Here is a 25,236-nt window from a genome sequence, read left to right on the forward strand (position 1 = left end):
TAAGTATGTTAAACTTAAACCTATGCATTGAAATATTCCTATAAAATAATACAGTAGTGAAATGTCTTAGTATAGCCTGTAATGGAAAGTAAGTGGAACGTTTATCATTCCCGTGTATTAGTGCTGAAATTTTTAGAGCAAGCTGAATCTTTTTACCTCTACTAATTTGAATGTTCTACAAAATAATGGGTCTTGAGGATACCTGCTTTTACAGCAGACAAATGCCTGATAAACAACTTATCTTCAGTAATCTTTTTTCTGGATAAATCCCATATTCATAAAGCTAAATTTCTTGAATTTGTAACTAAATGGAATATTTGCAGACATTAAATGGTAAAATGTTCAAACTATCACAAAACTAAATCTTCTGAAGCCTTCAAAACTATGAATAGTTTCGTTATTTAATACATTAATTATTAAACTATTTCTCTTAATTATTCATCTTTTTTCTTTGCCAAACTAAGGATGTGTTCTCCCTCCTTTTCTGAAATAATTGTTTCTATTAATTATTCTGGCTTACTGTTGCAGTATGCATATTTAAAATTCACTTTCACATTATGTATTGCAACAAGCATTAATAAAACTGCTTGTAGCTAAAAGGGAAGAACATCATTTTGGCAGCAAAGTCCAATACAACAGTATAGAATTATGTTCAATCTGTGATTAATAAAGAATCCATTGGCTAAATTTAAATGCCAGAATATTTAGTTGTATTTTGGCTATTATTTCTCTTTTGATAAATAAATAACAAAATCAAGAAATTGAAGTCTACATTTTCTCACAGTTTTGCAACTGATGAAGCAGTTACATTCTGAGAGATCTAACCACCTTGTCAAGGAATACTTGTTTGGTCACGACAGCTGTCAACTACTACAAGAAAAATATTACCCTGCACTATTTAAGCACAAATGCTGGCTGGGAATTAAAATTAGTCCCCATAATGATGAAAGTTTAGTGTGTGCTAAGGTTGCAGTGTTTTAGCTGACTGAATTTTTTTTTTAGCCTCTGGAGGTTCATTGATGACATCATGTATAAAGTTATGTCTCTCTCCATAGCTAAGGCCTCCAGTATGTCTCCTGTTGAGAAGGCAAGCTGTGTGGATGGATTGCTACTTCAGACAGTTCTGCATTCTTTTCATAATACACCTATATTTTACAGAAGCAGCTTTTGTCCAAATGAGTGGATAAATTTTGTCTGACACCTTCGATGTCTATTTTTCCAGTTCTCTGCTAAATAAAACAATACAATGCTGGCACCTTTTAACAAGAAGTTGACTCCTTGGAAAATTAATGCAGTTTAATTGATATTCAGCATTGTGAGGTAAACACTAGATTGAAAAATAAAGGAATATTTAATGTCAAGATTAGTTTAACATTTATGTATTGCTGAAAAAGAGACATGCTGTCAAAGCTTTTCATCTTGCACTCATCAGGATAGAATCACAAGAATATGAAATTTCAAATGGAACAGTTTATACTACATAAGAAAAGGGTGCTGATTGGTTGGCAAGCGGATTCTGATCGATAGAGGTGTTGCCATGAAGAATACATCAGTTATTCCCCAAGCTTTTGCTTCAATTGATATCAGGCAAGCCAATTCTGATTGGTTGAGATGTTGTTTAGTTGAAAAAGTGCAACACTTGGTCATGTTCTATTTGTTTGCAAAGGTTAGAGCCCTGCACATGAATATATGTAGCTTTCTAGAAAGTGTAAATGAGCCACATTGTGAGCCCAATTAATAATCTTAAATTGGTTGTTAGTGTTAGTCCTTAGCACAATCAGTGTTGTTTGGTAAGTGCTGTCTAATTGTGGAATCACATTTAATGGTGGACACTATGGCCAGAATTTTTGGCTCACCGAGGCATAAAATGATGCGGGGTGACATTGGGCATGCATCCCAACGTCACTGGGCGTCATTTAGATTTACAGTTTGGCAGGCATGTAGCTGACTCTGTCAAAAGCCTACTAAGGCCATTTAAAAAATAATTAACCTAATGAACTGAGCTACCTGTCCAACCTTAAGGTTGGCAGGGTGGTGTGGGGGGGGGTGGGGTCAGGCAAAGAACCCAGGCGGCCTCTGCATTTTTCATGGAACCTCATCCATGGGTTTCATGAAGTGTTTATAAATGGAATACATTTAAAAAAAAAAATTCATTGACATGTCCCAGCCCATGTGACACTGTTACATGAGGGGACATGTCTTAAATTTTTTTTTCTTTTCTTTATTTAGCTTTTTAAAACTTAAACTAATCTCCCCGAGGGACAGAGGAGCCTCAGGGAGATTTCAGCACTCCTTCGTGCGCGTGCGTGAAAGACCATAGGCCCCAATTCAGGGAACAACCCCCCACCACCCCCCCCCCCCCACCTCCCCCAAGCCCGCACAGGGAGTGTTCAGTGCCTCCGGGTGGAAGTCACACTCGGCAGACCTTAACTGGCCCACCCAGGTAAAATGGCAGCGCAGAACGCGGACTTGATCAGGGGTGCCAATCGGGTCCTCATCTGCCCTGCACAACCGCCCCCCCCTCCCCACCCCCCCCCCTCCAACGAGGGTAAAATTCTCCCCTATGTTCTGAATTTTGAAAACACAAGCTGGTTGAGTATGCAGCTGCATATAAGAATTTCCTTACACACCTTAATGGGTTACATCCTGCGCTCAAATTTGCCTCTGAAACGGAGCAGGCTAGCAAACTTCATTTCCTCGATATGCTAGCTGAGGAATCTAGTTGGGTTCTCCACTAACTGTCTATGGCAAGCCTACCTCCACTGGTCAGTATGTGTGTTGGGATTCTGACAGCTCCACGTGCTATAAATTGGGCCTTATCAGAAACCTCGTAATTAGAGCCTGAGCGATTTGCTCACCGTACAAGCTTGATGCCAAAATCAGGGGCAGCAAGGCTATCCTGTAGGATAATAGTCACCCCAATCAGGTCTTCGTTGGGTATATTGTACAAACTCACGAACGGGCCTAAGGCACCCACCTTTGGTCCTGAAAAGTGCCCAGTCTGCCCCTGGTTACCTTGAAAGGGTAAAGTGTTTTAAAATTTTGAGCAACAGGAAAAGCTCGTCATTTCACACTGCTACTGTGCTGCGACAACATGAGTGGTCTTCTCCACTAACAGGAAGCCGCTGTCAAGCCAAAAAGACATGCTGCCTACCACTCAGTGTGGTGTATGAATTTCAGTGCTGGTGTGATGCCAGGTATGTAGATCCCAAAGACTGGTGGATTGTATTGAATAGCACGTTTCTTTGGTTGTTCAGAACAGACAGAGTACTGACCACACTCAATCAGCCTGTGGTTGCAAAGCTCAGTACATAGTGTCCAACATTAGATGTGATTCTGTGATTGGACAGCACTTGCTAAAAAATCCTGATTGTGCTAAGAATTACACTAACAACCAATTTAAGATGATCAGTCAAGCTTGCAATATGGTTCATTTATGCATGCTAGAAGCTATTTATATTCATATGCAGGGTTCTGTTCTTTGCAAACAATATGAACATGTCCAGGCATTGCACCTTTTTCAACTAAACAAAACTTGGGGGACAACTGTTCCCTTGTGCATTTCCCTATGCAATGCCTCTAGCAGTCAGAGTCTACTTCACAGCCTCGTGAAGTTGCATCCTTTTCTCATCCAGTAAAAATTGTTGTTCCCTTTGTATTCTTGCAATTCTGTCCTGATGAGTTCCGGTGAAAAGTTTTGACAGCTTGTCTCTTTTTCAGCAATACTCAAGTCTGTACTGCCTAACATTTATGTGCTCTGCACATCACCATTGGTCATACAAAATAATGTATTTACCTGGAGTTATTGAATTTTCTGATGGACTTTTTAAAATTGATTTTCCTTTTACGTATTTACACTTATTATTGCATGTTGATCAAATATCAAGATTGGAATTTCTGGATTATGGCTTCATTAGCACAGTAGTTGCATAAAATATAGATTGTCTTTCTGATGTCTATAGGATCTGCTTTGTGTGTAGTATACTCCCTAACATCTCTACTGTGTAAAGATCATGGCTTTGCTCGACTCTATCTCGGTGATACCATCGTATCTCATCTTCTGATACCTGATTATTGATTATTCCCAGATCCCTCCATTCCACCATTGGCAGCTGCTTCTTCAGCCAATAAACCCTTTCCCATGGGAAATTGCTTCCACAGAATTTCAATCTTGTTGCCTCCTTCTGCACTTCCAAATGCCTCCAAAAAATTATTCTGTGACCAAGGCTTTGTATCTCCAATGACTCCCCAGCTGTGTCAGCTGTTGCTCTGAGTCAGGCATTCTGGGTTTAAGTCCCACTCCAAGACATGAGCACTGAAATCGAGGCTGACACTCTCGTGCAGTACTGAGGGAGTTTTGCACTGTTGGAGGTGCTGTCTTTTAGATGAGATGTTAAAACGAGGCCTGTCAGCCCTCCCTTGTGGACATAAAAGATCCCTGGATATGAGCAGGGGAATTCTCCCCAGTGTCCAGGCCGATAATTATACCTTCATCAACATGACAAAAACAGATTACATAGACGAGCTGTTTGTGGGAGTTTGCTATGTGAAAATTGGCCACCATGTTTCTTACATTACAGCAGTGATTACATTCCAAAACTTTCATTGGCTGGGAAGCGATTCAGTGACTGTGAAAAGCACTGTATAAATGCAAGCCTTTTATCTCTCAACCCTTTTTTACTCCTGTTTGCAATCCAGGTTGACTCCATATCTAACTTCTTTAATCTTTCGTGTATAGACTGGGACAAGAATTTGAAATGGGACTTTCTGACTGCAGTGAGATTCTGAAGGTCTGAAGCTACTTTTTGTGTTTGTCAGTGTGATTGCTCCTTAAAGTCAAGGTGCAGGCCATCTGAGATGTGAAAAATCAGCATAAAAACATACTGGAAGGTGCACTGTGACTGCAGTAATATATGGTTCAGAAGAATCCAAGATTGGCTGCACACATGTCCAAATTCTATGCACTGAGTGGTCTCAGGTGACTTCCTATTTCACATTGTAACATCCCACAGTTTTAGCTTACACAAAATAAATGGAGCAAAGCTACTTTCAATGGGAGTTAAATGCATTCACAAAAAATGTTTTAAGTCAGCCCAGGATATTCAATAGCATAGAAATAGCTCTCTGCTCAGTGAAATACTGTCTGAACTTTCAAGCGCACAACTCTGCATTGATCAGGAAAGTCACACAATGGGAAAAGATTTCCCTGCTTTAGGGTGGGGGGTTGTGGGGGGGTGGGGGGGGGGAGGGGTTGTGTGGGGGCGGACGCGAACCCGATCAGGGACATGCCGCCATTGGCCCACTCAGCGTGACGCTCGCCGGGAAGCGCTGAGCCATTCCCCGAGTCATTCCCTGCGCTCTTTCTTGCATGTGCGACGAGCAGGCACGGAGGTTAATTTAAATAAAGGTGGGGAAAAAAAAGCTTTTAAAACATGTCCCCTCGTGCGACACTGTCACATGAGCTGGGACATGTCGAAGAAGTAACATTAAAATTTTTATTAGATTTTTTAAACGCTTCATGAAACCTCATCCTGCCCGTGGATGAGGCTTCATGAAAAATGCGAGGGCCGCCTGGGTTCCTTGCCTGCCCCCCTGCCAACCTTAAGGTTGGACGGGCAGCTCTTTTAATTGAATTAATCACTATTTAAATGGCCTTAATAGGCCTTTGACAGTTCGGTGGGCGTGCAGCCGAGTCAGGTGCACACCTGCCGAACTGAGAATCTAAATGACACGCGGTGACATTAGGATGCCCGCCTGACATCACCGTGTGTCATTTTATGCATCAGTGTCCGCTCGCCAATCGGAGAATTCCGCCCAGTGTAAAATTGGCAACATACAAACTTAACATTCTGAAACAAAATTTAAATTATGTTCACGGGTTACAGCAGATCTTTTTTTACCTTGAAATAAATGTTTCTTTTCTGATATATTTATGACCGTTTGCTGTTAGTTCTTAATAATCCCACCAAATTCATCCATAAGAACCTGGAGCTAATTCAAATATATCAGTTATATCATAACTTAATTAATTATGTTCCTTATTCCACAGAGTCAATCTTTGTAGCCTTATTTGTGAGTAGGATTGGACAGATTCAAAATTACATTGGCAGAGAAAGCATAAATACACACCTTTGGAACAGATTCAACAGCCAAAGTTCAGTATTGCATCACTATCCAGCCAATACTGGCCATAAAAACATTGCAGCGCGTGTATGTAGGAATTTGGAACATAAAATACAAGTTGCATTCAAGTAGATTATCAGTTGCCTGTCCATTATTCTCATAAAACTCAGTGAATCATTCACTGTTATCTTTACTAAGAATGGTTACTGTTCGTGAATGACACGTATTAACAAAATGCACTTTACATAAAGTTCCTTTTTCAAATTTGAAACCTGTTACTCCAAGCAGTCATGCTTTGGCAAATTTCTAACTCATAAAAATCTAATGAATTCTAAAATATTACCTACTGTCCTATGGCAAGTGATATTGACACCAAAATGGTAATAAAAATCATCATGGGATTGCAATTGTTTTGGAATATACTCTGGAACCAAATTGCACTCTGCAGATATCCTATTGTGCACCAGGCAAAAGTATAAACCTGTAGTTCCCTAGAGCTGTACTCCTGCTTACAAGCAGGCTGCTGGAGGAGCTCCGAGTGGAGGCTAAGTGCTTGTCTATGGGGGAAAATAATGAAAGGAGCGAAAGCGGCCATCTGGGGCAGCTCATAACCTCTCTCTCCCATACACAGCAGCATAGACAAGGAGGATTGAAGTATTCACTTGCCTGTAGCCGTTGGAAGCAAATATACCACAGCAGGGCATCAGCTATGAGCAGGAAGAATTCCGAGCAGTTTGATATTCATGTCGTGAATCTACATCCCAGTATTCACAACATAAAATTAGCCTCTATTTAACTTATTAGATATGAATTTTCTAGGTGTTAAAATATATAGACACGTAAAATGGTTATAAATACTAGCATCTACCAAAATGTGGGCTGATGGGCCTAATTAGGTAAGCACTGACTATCACAGGCTTTTCAATGTAAAGTCCATATCAATCATAGCAAATAGCAGATGTAAATGGTTGCTGGAAAACATTGAAAGAAGACATCCCATGGGAAAAAGTCCAAGAGAAATCTTTATACCAACAAGCAGGTTGTTGCATGTCCTTTTGAAATTTGTTTGTTGTAACATAATTTCTTCCATTAACTCCACCAATAGGCCAGTCTTACTTCATAACATGTAGCAAGGGTCTTATTTACTAAGAATTTTTTTTTTCTCAGTGATGTGGTGATAGGCCAGAGGAGAGAATATTACACAAGCAGATTCATTTTTATTGACTACATAGTAAAATGGTTTATTCTGTGAAATATCCAGCGTACTCTTCTCAGCTGGTGGGGTAGGAGGGGAACTCAAATTGGCCTCAGCTCACTGAGTAAGTAAGGAAGAATGAGCCAAAGGTCATCACTCCTGTACCTCATCCAGTGGTAATTGCTGGAAACTCTGTGGGGACATTGAATGAAAATGGGTTTTTTTTTTACTGTTGTTAACCCCCCACGTTTACCAACTTGCGAACGCTCGTGTGAATAGTGACCATTTTGATGAGTTGCCAGCAAACACGGAATGCATGAGAAATTCTACTCCACCGATCAGCGAGAAGAGGAAAGAAAATCGAGGGGGCGGAATTGTCCACTCCCGTTTGTGGCTGGCAGAAAATATCGGGAGATCGCAAAAATCGATCTCACGTCGTCGTGAAACGAGTTAGCTTCACCCGTCAGTGGTAGGTCACGTTTCCCGTCGCTGCACATCAGTAACATCATTTCAATGCTTTAGCACCTCATTATAAGCCCAGCTTGCCGGAATCATCCTGTCACACTGGATCATACAGGCACGGACATGTTTCACAACTGTACGTAAGCAACTTGCACCTGGCAAGCTGCACTTCACTCAGGACTTCGAGGTTTGTTTGCCTACCTTGCTTCAGGCAGCACTCACAGTCATCACATCGCCAGGATTCACAGGCAGCATCACATCACTTTTAGGGGGGCTCATGGCAGGTCTCTACCTACCAGACCAGCCATAAGGCGGGGTTGGATTTTCAATGGATGCAGGGCCAGGGCTTGCTTGGGGAAGTGGGAGAAGTGGCCTCAGGAAAGGGAAGAGGCTGCAGGCCGAGGGTTGTACTGGGGGAGGGTATCCCAGGACGAGTGTGGGGCACATGTTGATCTATGCAAATGGCCTCAAGATGGTGAGGCCTGAGGGGGCATCTCCAGAGGAGATGATGCCAGACAGAGATGTGAGGGTGTGTGTGAGAGAGTGAGTGGTGATGTCCCTTCAGCTGGCAGTGAGTGAGATGCCAGTGAATGTGTGAGTGGCTTGAGTGTGTGTGTTTAGAGCAATGAGATGGTTGCCTTACCCTGGTAGCACCCTGGCTGCATGGATGAGATCATTCATCCTCTAACTGCATTGGATGGCCAACCTCTTCTGTGCAGCATTGGCACTGATCACCACTGCCATCACCCACCAAGCTGGAGCGGTAAGATTGCCAGACCTCCTGTGGCCAGTGTGGATATGGAGGACATCACAACGGGACTCCAAAAGGCATTCCAGTGACAGGCCACTGAACACTCCTTGGCTTCCAGGGCCATGTCTTCACTGGAGCAGTCCTGGGCTGCAAGAATTGAGAACTGTGTGTGTGTGGCTGCAGTTTAGACATGGCACCCAGAGTGAAGGAACGGTGAGGTAACAGTGTGGCAGGTGAATCAGAGACCGTCTGCCAGCAACATGGTGCATTTCCTGTGGCTGCATAATTAATGAGGTGGGAAGTGGACAATACAGCTCAAAAACCCACTATTGCAGCCGGCAGGTAAAACAACATTCCTCATGCCCACTGACATGCTTAGTGCAATTCTGGGATGATTGTGCCCAAGAAAGATGAATGTTAAACAGTAATCAACACAAACTGTAGATGCGGACAAAGATTTCAAGTTTAAAGCAATGGGAACAAGAGCCAATCTAGATCAAGAAGAACAGGGTAATGAACAAGCAGATAAGGAGATGGATAGCAGAGTTTTAGACAAATCGGAATTCCCAGAGTGTGAAGGATTAAGGGCAGCAGGGAGAGCATTGGAATAGTCAAGTCAGGAGGTGAATAAATCTTAGATCAGGGTTTCAGTAGCAGAGCAACATTTTAGAGCTGGAAGTAAGCCATCATGATGATGGATACGGTGTGGAGTTTAAAGTTCAGTTCAAGGTCTGGTGAAAGAGAGGGAGTTTGTGGGGTGAGGACCATTGATGACGACACTTAGCCATAGGGGCCAGGAAGTGGAATAGAACAGTTGTGAATTGTTTGGGGAAAGGACCAAGGGAGCATGAGGTTGGCCTCAAGGAAGGGATGAATTTGAAGAATTCGGTGTGGGAGATAGACAAGTAGCAACAAAACGAATAAGATTCTGGGCAAGAATGGGTAGTTGTCTGGGAGGGTGAAATCATTGGGAGGAAGCAACATTACCAACTGCATGGCTAATCTTGGAGGGGAAGAAAATGAACTCCTTAAAATTGATGGCTAAAGTGAGAATTTAAAGATTCATAGGAGATTCTTAAGGAGACAGGTAGTCCTAAAAACACGCCAGGCTAAAGGGGAAAATGTACAGCACAGTCAAAAGGGGAGCAAGACGACAGTAGTGACAGGGAGGAGATATTGAGTGGGGAGTCCCAGGAGTCTGCCTGGGATCTATGTCCTTCTTGGTGACTGAGAACTACAGTATCAACATAAGCGTAATACATTTGCAGTTGGTTGGGAGTGATTCTGTTCAGGAATAGTGGATTCGGTAGAGTTCACTAAGATCTTACAATGAAAGCTTGGGATTGCACCTGGGCTGTTAAGTGGTAAGTACAATTTAATACCAACAAGTTTTAAATACAGTATGTTGAAAGTAAGAATAGAAGCATGTGCACTTCAATGAAATAACATTTAAAGCTATTTTCCTGTCACTTACCAGGTTGGATTTTGAATGTATCCAAATGGAAATTAAAATTGGGAAAGATATAAAGCAGGCTGCCAAACTGTTATCATTTCCACATTCAGTCAAAGTCTATTCCACCATCTCTATGAACAGTGTGAGGTGACAATCCTTAAAGCAAATAGTACAATGGGTTTGGGTTAATTTAAGAGCTCTGTTGAGTTCAAAGCCAGAGGCTGGCAAGGGCCCAATTTTATCTCAGTCATAAAACTCATTTGCTTAGGATTAAAATGGGGCCTATTGTATCTGTGTAATGCAGATAACATGCTGTTCTAGTTGTGGCAAAACAAGCCATCTAACCCCCTAGGTGCAATATAGCAAAAAGCAATGAGGCTCGTTCCAATGCCAGATGGAACAATTATAAGAACAATTCCATAAGTTAGGGATCTTTTCCCCAAAAATATTTCACTTACTTGTACAAAGTTACAAGTAAACTTTACAAAATGCTAGAGAAACAAGACAAGAAATTCACATTCACAGTTCTAAAGAGCAAATGTAGAGTAGACATAATGCAATGATAATTGCAATGATAGACATAATGCAATCTTTCCATACACAGTGAGTGATCGGCAACTGGAATGGATTACCAATAGTTCACAGCTGGATGCTATGTTGGGAAGTTTGATTTTTTAGAAGGGAAGGAGCAAATGAGTTTGAGTATCATCTTCAATGGAACCCATTTTTCTGATCCAGTGAACTACTGTGCATGAGTAACAATTTAACATGTGTACAAGGTTCTTTCTCTCCATCTTCATAACTACCATTGTTCTACCTTCCTGGGCATCATTTCAATCTCTGTCCATCTGATAGTCCTCAACCAGCTCTCCAACTTTCTGATGATGTAAGCCATTTGCTGAAGTAGCAAACGTTATGGCCTTGCTCAGAAGACCCTAAATCCAATGATGAAAGATATACAAGACACCTTAAACTACCCAATCTTCTGTTGCTTCAATGATTCAATTCCCAAATCATTTTTTCCTCCTGTTTTCTTTTACTGAGGCCAGTTACAATCAAAGTTTCTCACAATAAGCTTACCTTTTTTAATTTACATTGCTACATCTTACACCACTTTGACCTTGACTAATTTTTTATTGTAAATTCTTGTTGCTTTTTCCAGTTATTCTCAAACCACATTTTTGCTGTTATAAGTTTTTGTTTTCTAAATATTTCTAACTTTTGGATGGGGACCAGTTTTGTCCATTGGTATAAGTGAGGTTGAAATGGATAAAAACTAATTCCAGTTGCATCAAAATAATTAGAGTGCTAATGAAACTCATATTTTACTGGATTAGACAATTGAAAAATTATTCACAGATACTGCTTCAGATTTTGGCTGCTAAAAGAAGGAAATAGAAAATATTGTGCAAGTAAAACTTAAAAGGATTGTATTCCAACCAGTAAAGATCAAATGGGCTTCTTTGTTAAAGGCATGTGACACAATTGTAACAAGATATATGAAAATCTTTACCTTTAATATTATGGCTGGAGTATGTAGTGTTCAATTCTTCAGTGTTGGATTGTGTGTGTCCGTTGACTGTTCTCTGTGCTATGTGCTGTTATTTAAGCCTGTGGATATGGTTACAGAGAAAGAGAAACTGAAAGCAAGCTGGAAGCCTGTGGGGCAGAATTGTTTTTAAAAATTTCATGAAGTCCTTTTCACAAACAACCTGCTGTGTGTCATCTCTGCATATCTTTGAGATGCAAAAAAAAACCCAGTAAAGTTGATGAAACTGGTGAAGGGGAAATGAACACCATGTGGTTACAAATATGGAACATGAGCCATTCAGTCAAGAAAACCCATTTCAGGTAGGTTGGTGTTGTCCAGATCATTCAATTTGGTAGTGTTCCCCATTCCCACCACCCCCCAAGGTCATTAAAGATAACTGCTAGTATTGTCCATAGTATGTATTTTCTTGCAAAGTGCCATTTTCAAGCTGCTAAAGAATGTCTCCATTTCAGCAATGTGAGCCTTGTCCAAATTCTATTGTCCAACATCTATTTGCCATTTTGAAAAGAATCTGCTTTACAATGTGTGTTCTCATTTGAATAAGAATAGAAGAAAGAGTGATAACACATTAAGAAGCTTTATAGTTCATCATTCTGCTCCAGTGGAATGGTTTATTTTATACATCCAGAATGTATTGAAGCACAAAGGAATAGAGAACATGACTTGCATTAAATAGTGGCACAAAAATTCAGTTTAATATTTGTTCCAAGCCAATCCCTAGTGGAGTAATCACCACACAACATTAAACCAAAATTATGCAAGAAATTCAATAGCAATGGAAACAAAAGATAATCAAAATTAATCCCAATTCTTTTAATTTGATTAGAAGTATTAAAGATAGTGGAATTTGTTCTTCAGCACAATATGAAGAGCTGCCATAATTGACGATTTCAAGATTTAAAAAGTACTGGAGTAGAATTTAATTTGTTTAACCAAATTTCAATGCCATAATAATCTGCAGTGCAGCATTTAATATCTAAACTGCTGACATCTTGTGGCAAAATATTCTGCAGCATTGTTTTCTTCACTGGGACAAATAAAAAGGAATTTGCAAACAAACATCAAATCCCATTTAAGCAGCTTCTGCAGTTTAATGTTGAACTGAATATATGAACAGAAAACGCATATGTCAGCTTCAATCAAACTCATCAGCTGCTATGAAATTTTATTGTGCACTAACATATATTATTATTAAATTGCTTGAACTCTACACTTTAGTTAAGCACAAATATGAACTGAAAGCAGCTAAAGTAATTAGAGCATGAAATATTTTACCAAGAACTTTCTAGATATTCTGATACCTCAATTGAAATATAATAGTTTTCAGAGATCCATTTAAAAAAATTAGTAAAGGTGGGAATCCAAATTGTGGGTTAGATAGTTTACAATGATTTTTCTTATTTATTTTACTTAATTGAGGTGGATTCATTCTTAAGATATGTTTTCCTCTCAGTTCTTGTTTCCCAGTGTCAAAGGCTATTCTTAACGAAACGGAGGATTGACAATTTATTGCCAGCATTCCACTTGTGCTGCTTTGAAGCTGACTGACACATGAAGACTGAAATTTCCCTTTAGTTCTCTCTCCCTGACCAGAGGCACTTGGCATCTGTATGACTTTTAGTATGACCCTTATCTTCAGCAATGTGTTTGCATGAGCTCATCGTCTTTGCATGAGAATGGACATCAGTCCTATCACTTTGTTCAACACATTGGGACTTTGTCACGTTGCCTCAAGTCTCTGTGTTTAAGGTGCACAAATCTAATTTTTAATATACTCTTTCCATATCTTTTTGGGCCTTTCTATATGATGTAGGCAAACTAGCCTAATGCCAGAAATCTTACAAAATTTCATGGGATAGTTGGAAAGTATGCACAAGGTTCTCCTCTTTTTCTTTCCTAAACCCTTGTTAGTTATCTTGATACCTTCAATACGAGGCAGCAAAAAAAAAAATCAAGATTCACCAGAGGGAAAAATATAGATGCAAGACTGCATTCTACCACACTGTATCATATTTGTGCTGGAGCGCAAAAGTCCTGTTCCATTGTGCTGCCTTGGTAACCTAATTGTTATCATCAATGTTCAAACCACCCAATTACAACTGTAAAATTGCCCCGTTAAGACCAGAAGTTGAACAGATTTCAGAATAAGGTCACAGCTGGGATTGCTGCTTGTTAATTATGAAAGCGATCGCGGATGTGTTTAAGAGTGTCTTCTCAAGTGTATACAGAAAACACAATGCCCGTCAAATTAAAGCTGCAGTGACCAATATCACACGATCTGAAGCCTGGCTATTTCCAACATCCGCTGTTCTGTCCACGTTGAAGGAATGCGTCACAATGGCAGTGAAAGTCCATTTCAGCAACAGATAGGGATGGATTTTGTAGTTAACAGCAAAGCAACTGCAATCACCACTGACCTCGAAGAGAGTGCACTCTGTGGCATGGATTTCCCCTTTCTTGACAGCAGTTTAGATCTGGCACAAAGTGAAGGGGATCTCCAGCTCTCCAGCAGCAGTGAAGTCAGCAAGCTGAGTCAGGAGCCAATTGCATTGAAGTATTCTCACCAATTGCCATCCAGAAGTTAAAGCTACTTAATAGCATTCCTTTTAATTTGTTTTCAAATCAAAATAAATGATTATCGGATTAAGATAGAAGCTAAAGTATGAAAAACTTTTTTTTAATTCTTTCAAAAATATTTTGGATGTTATCATAACGGAAAAGTTTGAAGAAACACAAATCTAAAATTAATTTTCAGGGCCAGTAAGGCTGATCAACATTAATTATGAACTTAGTACACCGTTTAGGACCCAGTTAGATCTCATTCAACAGGGTGAAGCTTTTCCCAGTGTTTTTACAGGAGACTAATAATGTAAAATTCACTGATTGTTTTAGGGTTTGCAGTCTGGGAGGAGGGGGGTCCTCAACAGTGCACCCTCTGGAGGACCATCCAATCACTGACAGCAACTTCAAACTTCCATGTTTAAACATTCATGGACAGACTTCGAAACTGTTGTTAGTTTCAGTGGCATGTTGACACTTTTGTCATCATTGTCACCACACAACCCAGGCCAAGATTCACAAATAAAATCACTAATTTTCTTTGGTAACCACCATTTCTACCAAATGTACAGGAGGCAGCAGCATTACTCATCACCGGAACTCATCTTTTTTGTGATTGCTTGATATCTTCCACGACGACAGTTCTGAAGTTGAATTTGCACTTCAGCTCCCTTCACTGAAACCTGGAGATCCTTTTTTATGGTATAGGTATGTTTCTCACTACAGATTGTATTTGGAGACAAAGATGAAACATTATGTGCAGAATTTTCCGTTGTGGGTGAGGGTGAGAGGGGGTGCGGGTGGGTGCGGAGCCGATCGCCGCCCGTGATTGGGTCTGTGACGCCATTTTACGCTGGTGGGCCGATTAAGGCCCCGCCCAACGTATTTGCTGACTCTCGTGGATAGCAGGGCAGGCTGCAGTGTCTGCCCCAGGAGCAGGCCAGGCTGCAGGGTAGGCCAGCGGGGGGCCAATGCACCCTCACTTTTCTGATAACTGCCTTGCTGCCCTCCTTGAGGAGGTGGCAGCACGGTGGGAGGTGTTGGTCCCCCAGGATGGGAGGAGGAGGCCCCCCCCCACATGGTGAAACGTGCCTGGGAGGAGGTGGCGGGGGTGGTGAGCTCCCGGGATGTGGTGTGGAGCACCTGGATCCAGTGTCACAAGCGTTTCAATGATTTGTTGCGCTCTGGAAGGGTGAGTACCAGGTTGGCATTGGGCATTTAACCCAGCAGGTAGCCTTAGCCTTTGAGTCCCTCCCCACCAAGTCTTACTGTCGTGACTGCATTGAATCATGTTGGGCATTTTTCCTTCGCTGGGTGGGCAAGCAGATTGTGCCCATGCTTAGATCAGCCTGAGTGGTTCATGAGGAGATGAGTTCTCCCCTGCACCATGTGTTGCTCTTAGTCGCACATGACTAGTCTGGGGGCAACCTGCAGGAGATGCAGCTAGGCACATATTCAGAACTCCAACACATGTCCTATTCATGGTGATGAGATGTTGGAAGGGGAGCCTCAAGGTCTCGTGGCCAAGAACCACCTGCTGCCCTCAACACTGCACATAATTGTGCATCCTTGTTTTGGAGGCAAAGACCGTGTGATTTCTAAAGTGATGTAGGCAGAATGATTTGTGGAGGGGTTGGGGGGGCGTAGGCATACTATCTTTGTGTGACTGATCAGCAGTTGTGGGGAGAGGAGGCACTGGAGGCCTGAGATGGCCCACTGTGGTTGGCGTGTGGTGTGCGCGTGCAGAATACATGTGCAATTTGCCGTAAAGAATGGTGTTCTCTCTTTCTCAGGAGAAGAATGTTCATAATGCCTCAGAGTGTGCGAGGACTGGAGGCGGCCAGGCCCACCTCCTCATGTTAAGCCACTTCGAGCAGGAGGTCCTTCAGCTGGAGAGGTGGTTGGCACCCAACTGGTGTCGGTGAGGCTGGAGTGGCACGACCAGGTATTTGAGGCCAACAGTGAGATCCGCAATGTCCTCCCAACATCCATAGCACTGACGATTGTTAAATTTGTTATTGTTGCAACATTGCTTGGTCACAGAGCGATAGAGTCAGAGGTGTGGAGCACAGATAAAGGCCCTTCGGCCCATCGAGGATGCGCAGGTCAAACACGTACCTAACTATTCTAATCTCATTTTCCAGCACTAGGCCCATAGTCTTGTATGCCATGGCATCGCAAGTGCACATCCAAATACTTATTACATGTTATGAGGGTTTCTGCCTCCACCACCCTTTCAGGCTGTGAGTTCCAGATTCCCACCACCCTCTGGGTGAAAAAATTCTTCCTCACATCCCCTCTCAACCTCCTGTCCCTTACCTTAAATCTATACCCCCTGGTTACTGATCCCTCTGCCAAGGGGAAAAGTTCCTTCCTGTCTACCCTATCTATGCCCTTCATAATTTTATACACCTCAATCATGTCCCCCCTCAATCTCCTCTGCTGCAGGAAAAATAACCCCAGTCTATCCAATCTCTCCTCATAACTAAAATTCTCCAGCCCAGGCAACATCCTGGTAAATCTCCTCTGCATTCTCTCTAATGCACATTTCAGAATTGCATGCAGTACTATAGCTGTGGCCTAAGCAGCAATTCCTATAGTTTGAACATTACCTCCCTGCTCCTATATTCTATGCTTCGGCTAATAAAGGCAAGTATGCCATATGCCTTCTGATCACCTTATCTACCTGTCCCGCTACCTTAAGGGACCAGTCGACAGGCACACCAAGGTCCCTCTGATCCTCTTTACTTCCCAGGGTTCTACCATTTATTGTGTATTCCTGTGCCTTGTTTGTCCTGCCCAAGTGCATCACCTCACACTTATCCACATTAAATCCCATTTGGCATTCATCAGCCCATCTGACCAGCCCGTCTATATCCTCCTGTAATGTAAAGCTATCCTCCTCACTATTTACCGCCCCACCAATGTTCGTGTCCATTGGGTCTGGAAGGTTGAGTGCATAATGAGCCGAGGGAAAGGGATGAAGTGTGTCACTGTATGCACACTAATTGATCCACTGTCCTTGTTGTTCATTTCAGCATCATCAGAGTACGGCCGGGAGGAGGAGATGCATAAGCCTCCTCTCACACCTGAGGGCCCTCAAGTCTCACCAATGTCATGCCATTTCTGCGAGGCAGGCACCAGCGCAGATACTGGCACCTTGGTGGGTATTAGAACATTGGCTAGTGTCCCAGGGCGCAGTGGAGAGGGCACTTCACAATCGCTGGAGGAGCTGGCAGAGACAGAGAGTGCCGATGGCACCAGCAGTCGGAGGACTGCAGGGGACCAGGTACATGCTCAGTTGGTGCCTGATGATGTTCCTCTGGAGTCGTCCGCGATGCAGCAGCTGCAGGAAATGCGGCCGGGTGTGTGGGACCATCTGGGGGAGATACATGAGGCCATGCTTCACTTGGTGTCCATGGTGGAGGAGTCCATGTGGAGCATCACTGATGCAATGAGGCTCGTGGCTGAGCATCATGCTTCCTCCATGGAGAGAGTGGCGACTCTCATGCAGAGGGGTCTCCAGGAGAACAATCAGCTCCTCCTGGGGATGCACTCTGACCAGCGAGCCCTCACAGCGGCATTGGCCACAGCCGGTCAGTGCCCATGTGGGAGATGGTCTGGGCACCAAGTTTCCCAGCTCGGAGCCCATCCATCCACAGTGAGCAGGGAGGTCCGAGGTGACCTCACGTCGGCGCAGCCGCTGCCTGTCATCTTGCGGGCACCTCTCAGGGTGCTCCAGATGGGGGCGGCAGCTCCTCCGTCCCTCTCCCAGTGACCGTATCACCCGGTGAGGCTGCGATGACTGGGGAGATGCCAGCTGTGGAACTGGCAGCTCCCTCCCAGGCGGGTACAGCACAGGCTCCACGGGCCAGAGGACGACCGCCAAGGTCATCGAGGCCAACAAGACAGCAGAGTCAGCAGGCTGGCTCAGATACCACTCCAGCACCAAGATGTAGCACCCAGAAACGGAAACGTAAGGCACATTAGATACACCACGGGTTTCTCACTGGTGCTTTTGTGTTGGCCCAAAGGTTAGGTCCTTAGGATTTCTTTTTGCTTGATTACAGTATTGTTTTACAATTGGGAGAACATCTGGTTTGAAAATTAAAATTCAGATGTGTGACCAGGGCTGAGGGTGGCTCCTTTGTTCTGCATGTGTATGTTTAAGAAAATTGTCATGAGTGTTTGTTTGGAGATTCAAATTTATGTCCAAAGCCCTTAGTTCCTGCTGATGACTTGGCAGGTTTTGCATTTAGGTGTCAAGTATGGATGCGCTAGCTGAAGGTTCGTTGGATTAAAGTCTCCCAGATGTCCCTGTTTCCTTGGTGTAGTCCTGGGTCAGCGTCTACCCCCTCAGCATTTCCCTGTGTGTGCTCATCCTCGGACTCACTGCTGGACTCTTCGTGAACAGCCGCAGCCAATGCATCAACATCTTCATCGTCCACTGCGTCCCCCATTTCCAGCGCCAGATTGTGCAGTGTGCAGCATGCAACCACTATCACCGACACACGATCTGGGGGGTACTGGAGTGCAACCCCTGAGCAGTCCATACATCGGAAGCGCATCTTGAGAAGACCAATGGCTCTCTCCACCACAGCCCTTGTGGAGCCGTGGCTCCTATTGTACCGCTGCTTGGCTTCTGATATTGGATGGCGGAGAGGCATCATGAGCCACCTTCTGAGGGGATAGCCCTTGTCACCCAGCAGCCATCCATCCAGCCGGGCTGGAGCACTGAAGAGCCCCGGCACCTGGGAGTGTCTGAGGATGTAGGTGTTGTGGGAGCTGCCTGGGTACCTTGCACAGACTTGTAGAATCAGCATCCTGTGATCACACACTATCTGCACGTTCATGGAGTGGAAGCCCTTCCTGATGACGAAGGCACCGGGCTCACCTGCTGGTGCCTTGATGGCCACATGTGTACAGCCTATAGCACCCTGGACACGGGGGAAGCCAGCAATGGCCACGAAGCCTCTGGGTCACTGTGTCTGACTTACCTGGTCACAGTGGAAGTGGATGAAGGTCAATGCCCATCTGAACAGAGCATCTGTAACCTGCTTGACACAAATGTGGACAGCTGATTGGGAGACACCACAAAGATCACCCACCGAGCCCTGGAAGGAGTCAGAGGCATAGATGTTGAGGGCAACTGTGAACTTCAGAGCTGCTGGCATAGAGTGTCCACCCACACAGTTAGGGGAGATCTCAGGCCCAATCATCTGACAGATATAGTTGACTGTTTCCCTTGACAGTCGGAGCCTCCTTTGGCACTGCAACTCAGACATATTGAGGTAGCTGCTTCGCTGCCTGTAAACCCTGGCAGCAGGATAGTGGCGTCTTCTGCAGCCCCTTCCACCTTGGACAACCTCTTGGCCCTGTGCCTGTGCCTGGCCTCCCAAAGGTGGCTCCCCTGGAGGTTGAATGTCCACTCCTGGCCTCTTCCCCCTTCTAGTCCTCCCTTCCTCCTCAGAGGAGCTGCCTCCAGTGAACATGGCGGACCCCATACCCAGGCTGAAAGGAGGCTTCCTGAAAGCTACTGGCCCACAAAACGTCAGAGTGCTGACCTGAAGGTTAAAAGTACAGAGAAAGCTGCTAGAACTCGCCCTGAACGGCTGCAGATCACACAGGCCAGTTTAAAACACTTTCTCCAATAAATACTCCACACAGCAGATTAACGACCCCACTGAGTCCTCTCATCCTGCCTGTGGATGAGGTTCATAGAAACATCTCTTACCCGCCTGCTCGCTGCGCCTGTGCGCTGACCAGAAGATCGCACGGGCGCCTGAAAATCACCGTCGATTGAAGACTAAAGGGCCTTAACTAACCCGTTAATTAATGGCGAGTGTGTGTTGGACTTCATCGTGCGCCCGCCCGACGAAATATCGCAATGGCGTCGGGACACTCGCCCAACATCACCGCGCGTCATTTTACACGTGGAGATGCAGGACCTGTGTCCCCTGCATGTCAAACTGGAAATTCTGCCCCATGAGAATTATATGGCAGAAGGAAACTATGACTTTGAAATGTGACTAAAATCAATTAGATACCTGAAGTTGTGTCTTCTGCTCCTACAATCCCGCCTCCTTCACCCCTACTGAGGCAGTATCTCCCACCTCCGAGAACCGCCAACTAATCAGAGGACTGCCTGTCAGTGTCAACAGTGCCACTGGAAGCAATGGTCAGTGCTGGGATTGCAGCAGCCCCTCCAAGCATAGCTGGAGGCCTGGGAGAGAGGTGAGTGTGGCGACCTTACCAGGACCAATCAGGCAGCTCTTTTCTTGCTGAGGAGAGGTGCGGGGGTTGCTCAAGAGGGGCTGGAGCAGGTTGTGCCAGTGGGGGCCACTAGGTGCTGCTGGGTGGTCCCTCCATGTCCAAGGGGGGCTTCCCCCACTGAGACGGTGGGCAGGTCACGGCATGTGGGGGTGAGGTCCAATGAGAGGGCCGGAGGGCCCGGCCTTTTTAGGGCACTGGGTGCCGATTCAGGAGCCCCCTGAGTTTGCAGGCAGGCCACTTCAGTAGACTAGGCAGCCTCGCCGCACCTGGTGGGCACCCCTATCATTTGTAAAATACCAATGGGCTGGGGGGGGGGGGCAAATTATTAGCCACTTAATGGCTTCAGTTAGCCTAAAAGATGTGCCACCTGTCACCTTACCCACCACTAGTAAAATACCAGCACAGGAGGGAAGGTGACAGACACAGCAACCACTGCCCCTCGCCTTCCCAACGCCAATCACCCACCCAATTTTACACCTCTGCAGCTGTCGGGAGTGTACAATACGAGCCTGTGTATTCTAAGACGATATACATGGTCTGCACCACTTTCATAGAAATGAAGTCTCGATGAAACCTACACTGTGGCATATAACCACGGCGATACACCTTCATATGATTTAATTCCTAATTTAATGGCATTTTGCTACTCGTGAAGCAAATGTTGTTTAAAAAAAAACTGCATAAACCTCAGTGAAATTGAGTTTATTTTTAATTGAAGGACCAGTTACACTCACAGATTCCTGTATAATATCAGGAGTTCAGGACGAGGGACGTTTTCCCCACATCATTTCAGGCTGAAGCTTTCACGTCAGTATCAATGAGCCAGCTTACGAAGCTGCACATGAGGTGGCCGACTTAGTGTAAAAGAATCGTCTGACATTTCCAAAAAGAATCGCAAGCTCCTTGAATTTCCTGAATAGGAATCTAAACTTGTAATGAGATGGACATACGTGAAAAGAAGTTGTTACTTTGTGAACTTGCACAGTATTTACCCTATGTTGTATCAAATGTACTGCATTGTGAGAAAACATCAATGGTTAAAGTTGAACCTTATGCTTTGTGACCAGCATAAGGGCTGAAATGAAGACAAAGATGATCATGTATTGTGCTACCGTAAACCCACGCTTAATTTATTATCGCAACAAGACACAATAAACCATATTACGTAGCAGGCACTTTCAGCGATTACATTAAAAATATGGCAAATACCAAATTTTTGCAATAAAAAACTGTTAACATGGAAAATTCCTTTCTCAAAACATATTCCAAGTAACAACAAAATTAAATATAGTCTGAATTACAAACATCGTTGCTTGGTAATTAGAATTTATTCTTGTATATAAATAATTTTTTTTTTCTGTTTGCTGTGCTTTGAATGATTTTAAAGGTGACTGCAACACTTTTTTGCACAAGATGGTTGCTTCCAGTAGTCCATTCACCAACACACTCCTCTGCTGTGATTTCTGAAACAGATAACTTTGTTTCTGAAACTTTATGCCTTAGGTTCATGGTGCCCATCATCCACATTCAGAAATTAGCTGGGAGAGCAGAACAATCTCTCCATTGATGCCATTATTCTCCTGTCTGTGGGATGCTGTGCTACAAAATGATTCCCTTCCAGAACATTTTTGTGCTGTTCACCTTTTAAAAATATCTTATACACGTTCATTGTTCCACATCGGGCTTTGTCATCCCTGTATCTATGTTAATATCAGAGCTCACCATGTCATCTCTCCTCTTTATTTCCCAGGACTTCAAAATGCTGAATTCCTTACCTCAGTTCCTTTTCCAATCTGCTGGATTTGAAAATCCCATGATTCAGTCTCACTTCTCTCATGATAAGCCTCAGAACACAATGGATCTCGGCCTGAGTTCCTCAATATGTTTTAGCAAGTGATCCCTGTTGCTTTCAAATCGTATGTACTTTCCATACAAGGATTGCATCAATATTTTTGGATAACTCAGTAACTCTTAGATCAATGTCACGCTGTTGATATGTTGGGTGGTTGATGGGCTACACAGTACATAGGAAGCACCAGCACCAGTAAAGGAACCTCACTGAAAGAGGGAGTCACTCTTACAGCTCAGGTTAGAATTTTCTTACACATAGCTCATTGCTCTCTAAGCACAATCTCGGCACCATTTATTTTCTGCCGGGCCTAAGCTGATGAAAACCTATGTTTCATTTTTAATTCAAATCTTAGCTAAAGTGTAACTCTTACTCCCCCTATTCCTGCCAGTGAGGAAATAAAGAAAGGTTGGATACAGATAAGGAAAGGTGTCAAAATGAGTTGAAAGACTAGGAAGGGGAGAGAGCAAATTAAGAAAACTCAAGGCAAAGAGAGAGAAAAAAACTGCTAGGAAAGAAATGGGACAGGAGGTCAAATGAGTAGAATCTGATACAAATAAAGAAAGGGAATGAGTGAATGGGAAAAAAAATCACGACAAAATCATAAATTAATAAAAGAGAAAACATCACAATAACAAATTGCATTTATATAGTGCCTTTAACACATCATGGGGAGAATTTTCTCTCTGTTAGGGGTGGGGGGGGTTGTGCAGGAGCGGGCGTGGGCATGTGCCATCGCCACCCGCAATCGGCTGGACGCCGCTATTTTACGTGGGCAGAGCCAATTAAGGCCCACCCAGCGTGAGGTGCGCCTTGGAGCACAGAGCGCTCCCTGTGCGGGAGGGGGAGGAGGCTGAGTCGGGGCCTGCGCTCCATCATGCATGTGTGCAAAAGAGCACAGAAACCTCCCTGAGGCACAGAGCTGCCTCAGGGAGATTGGTTTAAGTTTAAAAAAAAATCTTAATAAAGGAAAAAAAAGACATTTTTAGGACATGTCCCCTCATGTGAAACTGCCACATGAGCTGGGACACGTCTATGAGTTTCATTTAAAAAATTTTCAAACCTTTTAAAACCTTTCACGAAACCTCATCCCGCCCGTGGATCAGGTTCCGTGAAAAATGCGAAGGCCGCTTGGGCTCTTCACCTGCCCAACAATCTTAAGGTTGGACGGGCAGCTCATTTTATTGCTTTGTTTGATAGTTAACTGGCCTTAATGGGCCTTTGACAGTTTGGCGGGCGCGTGCCCGCTGAACTGAAAATCTGAATGGCGTGCGGTGATGTCAGGACCCACGCCTGATGTCACCACGTGCACCCGCCCCAACCCCCGCTCACCGAACCGAAGCTCCTGCCCCCAAGAAACATCACAAGGTGATTAACAAGAACGTAATCAGTCAAAAAGACACCAAGACAAAAAATAAAAAAGGACACATCAGGACAGGTGACTAAAATTGTAGTTTTTAAAGGGGCATTTTATGAGCAGAGAAAGGTGACGAGGTTTAGGGAGGGAATTCCAGTGCTTAGGTCCAAGATTGCAAGGCCATCAATGGTGGGGAACCACAAGCGGCCATAATTGGAGGAATGCAGACATCAGAGTTTTGTGGGGCTGGAGGAGATGGGGGGTGGGGGGGGGGGGAGACAAGGGCATGGAAAGATTGGAACATGAGGATGAGAATTTTAAGATCAAGATGTTGGCAGACCAAGGAGCTAATTTAGATCAACGATTAATGTAGATTAGGATATGGGTGGCAGAATTTTGCATGAGCTCAAGTTTGTGGAGAATGGGAGTTTGTCCAGGAGAGGGCTGGAATAGGCAAGACTAGAGGTAAGTAAAACCTGGATAAGAGTTTCAGCAGATGGCTGGATATAAAGGGGGAGGGGGGACATATTATGGATGTGGAAGTGGGCGATCTAGGTTCAACTAGAGGTTGAGGTTGCAAACAGTCTGGTTCAGTCTGAGTCAGTGACTGGGGAGGGGCATGGTAGCTAGGCAACTCAGACAACGCAGAGGCATTGGAGAGGCTGAGAGAGCTGGTGGTAAGGGCCAGGTAGAGTTGGGTGTGATCAGTGCACACATGGAACCTGAGGTTCTGTCTTCAGATGATGTCACCGAGGTGTGATAACATAGATGAGAAATTCAAAAAGAGTATAAATGGAACAATTTTAAAAATGGTGCAGGAATGAAATGAATGAGACAGGTGAGAAACTTAACCAATGTCTTCAAGTCGTCAACTAAGGGCTCAGCCGTATGAAAAGAGGAACCGAAAGCTTGAATCCTTTAAAATTGCAACTGTGTGATTATAACCTACACATCTGTATAATATACACATCTGTATAATATACACCTGTATAATATACACACCTGTATAATATACACATCTGCTTTGATCAGATTAAGAATACAAACAATGACCTTAAAAAAATGTTGTAAATGTATTCATTATCTCTGGAGAGATAAGTTTTGCTGTATTTTATGAATCTACACAGTGCTGCAGGTTTTACTAATGAAAATGTTGGTTCTTCAGTTCCATGTAACTTTTCTTAAAGGCTATAATCTTGACACTATCTTGTCAGTTATTGGAAACAGGGACCATTAATTAAACTATTACTTGAATATTTTGCCCAAAAATGTTGTAAATGTATTCATTATCTCTGGGGAGATAAGTTTTGCTGTATTTTATGAATCTACACAGTGCTGCAGGTTTTACTAATGAAAATGTTGGTTCTTCAGTTCCATGTAACTTTTCTTAAAGGCTATAATCTTGACCCTATCTTGTCAGTTATTGGAAACAGGGACCATTAATTAAACTATTACTTGAATATTTTGCCCAAACATCACTTATACATTAGTTAACTGTTAAATTGATGAAATCCGCAACATCTGGATTTAACTACTACATTAAGAATACAAGTACACTAGTTACAGTAAGGTATTCTAAGGTCTGGATATATCTTGTCATTGTCTCTTGTCTTTCTAGGAGTGTCAAACATCACTTCATTCATTAGTCACCCTCTCCAGAAT

The 25,236-nt window shown here is 43.6% G+C and overlaps 1 protein-coding gene across 1 annotated transcript in view; it reads right to left on the reverse strand.

The window, feature by feature from the left end:
• Positions 1-21,054: 21,054 nt before the first annotated feature.
• LOC121292004 (S-adenosylmethionine decarboxylase proenzyme-like) overlaps positions 21,055-25,236 on the reverse strand; it is an 84,722-nt gene continuing 80,540 nt past the window's right edge. The window contains exon 9 of the mRNA XM_041213738.1: positions 21,055-21,292. Within this exon, the coding sequence (XP_041069672.1) occupies positions 21,224-21,292 (69 nt within the window). The 3' untranslated portion in view covers positions 21,055-21,223. The remainder of the gene's footprint in view (positions 21,293-25,236) is intronic.

The sequence above is a fragment of the Carcharodon carcharias genome, chromosome 19, assembly GCF_017639515.1.
Source record: "Carcharodon carcharias isolate sCarCar2 chromosome 19, sCarCar2.pri, whole genome shotgun sequence".
Classification (NCBI taxonomy): Eukaryota; Metazoa; Chordata; class Chondrichthyes; order Lamniformes; family Lamnidae; genus Carcharodon; species Carcharodon carcharias.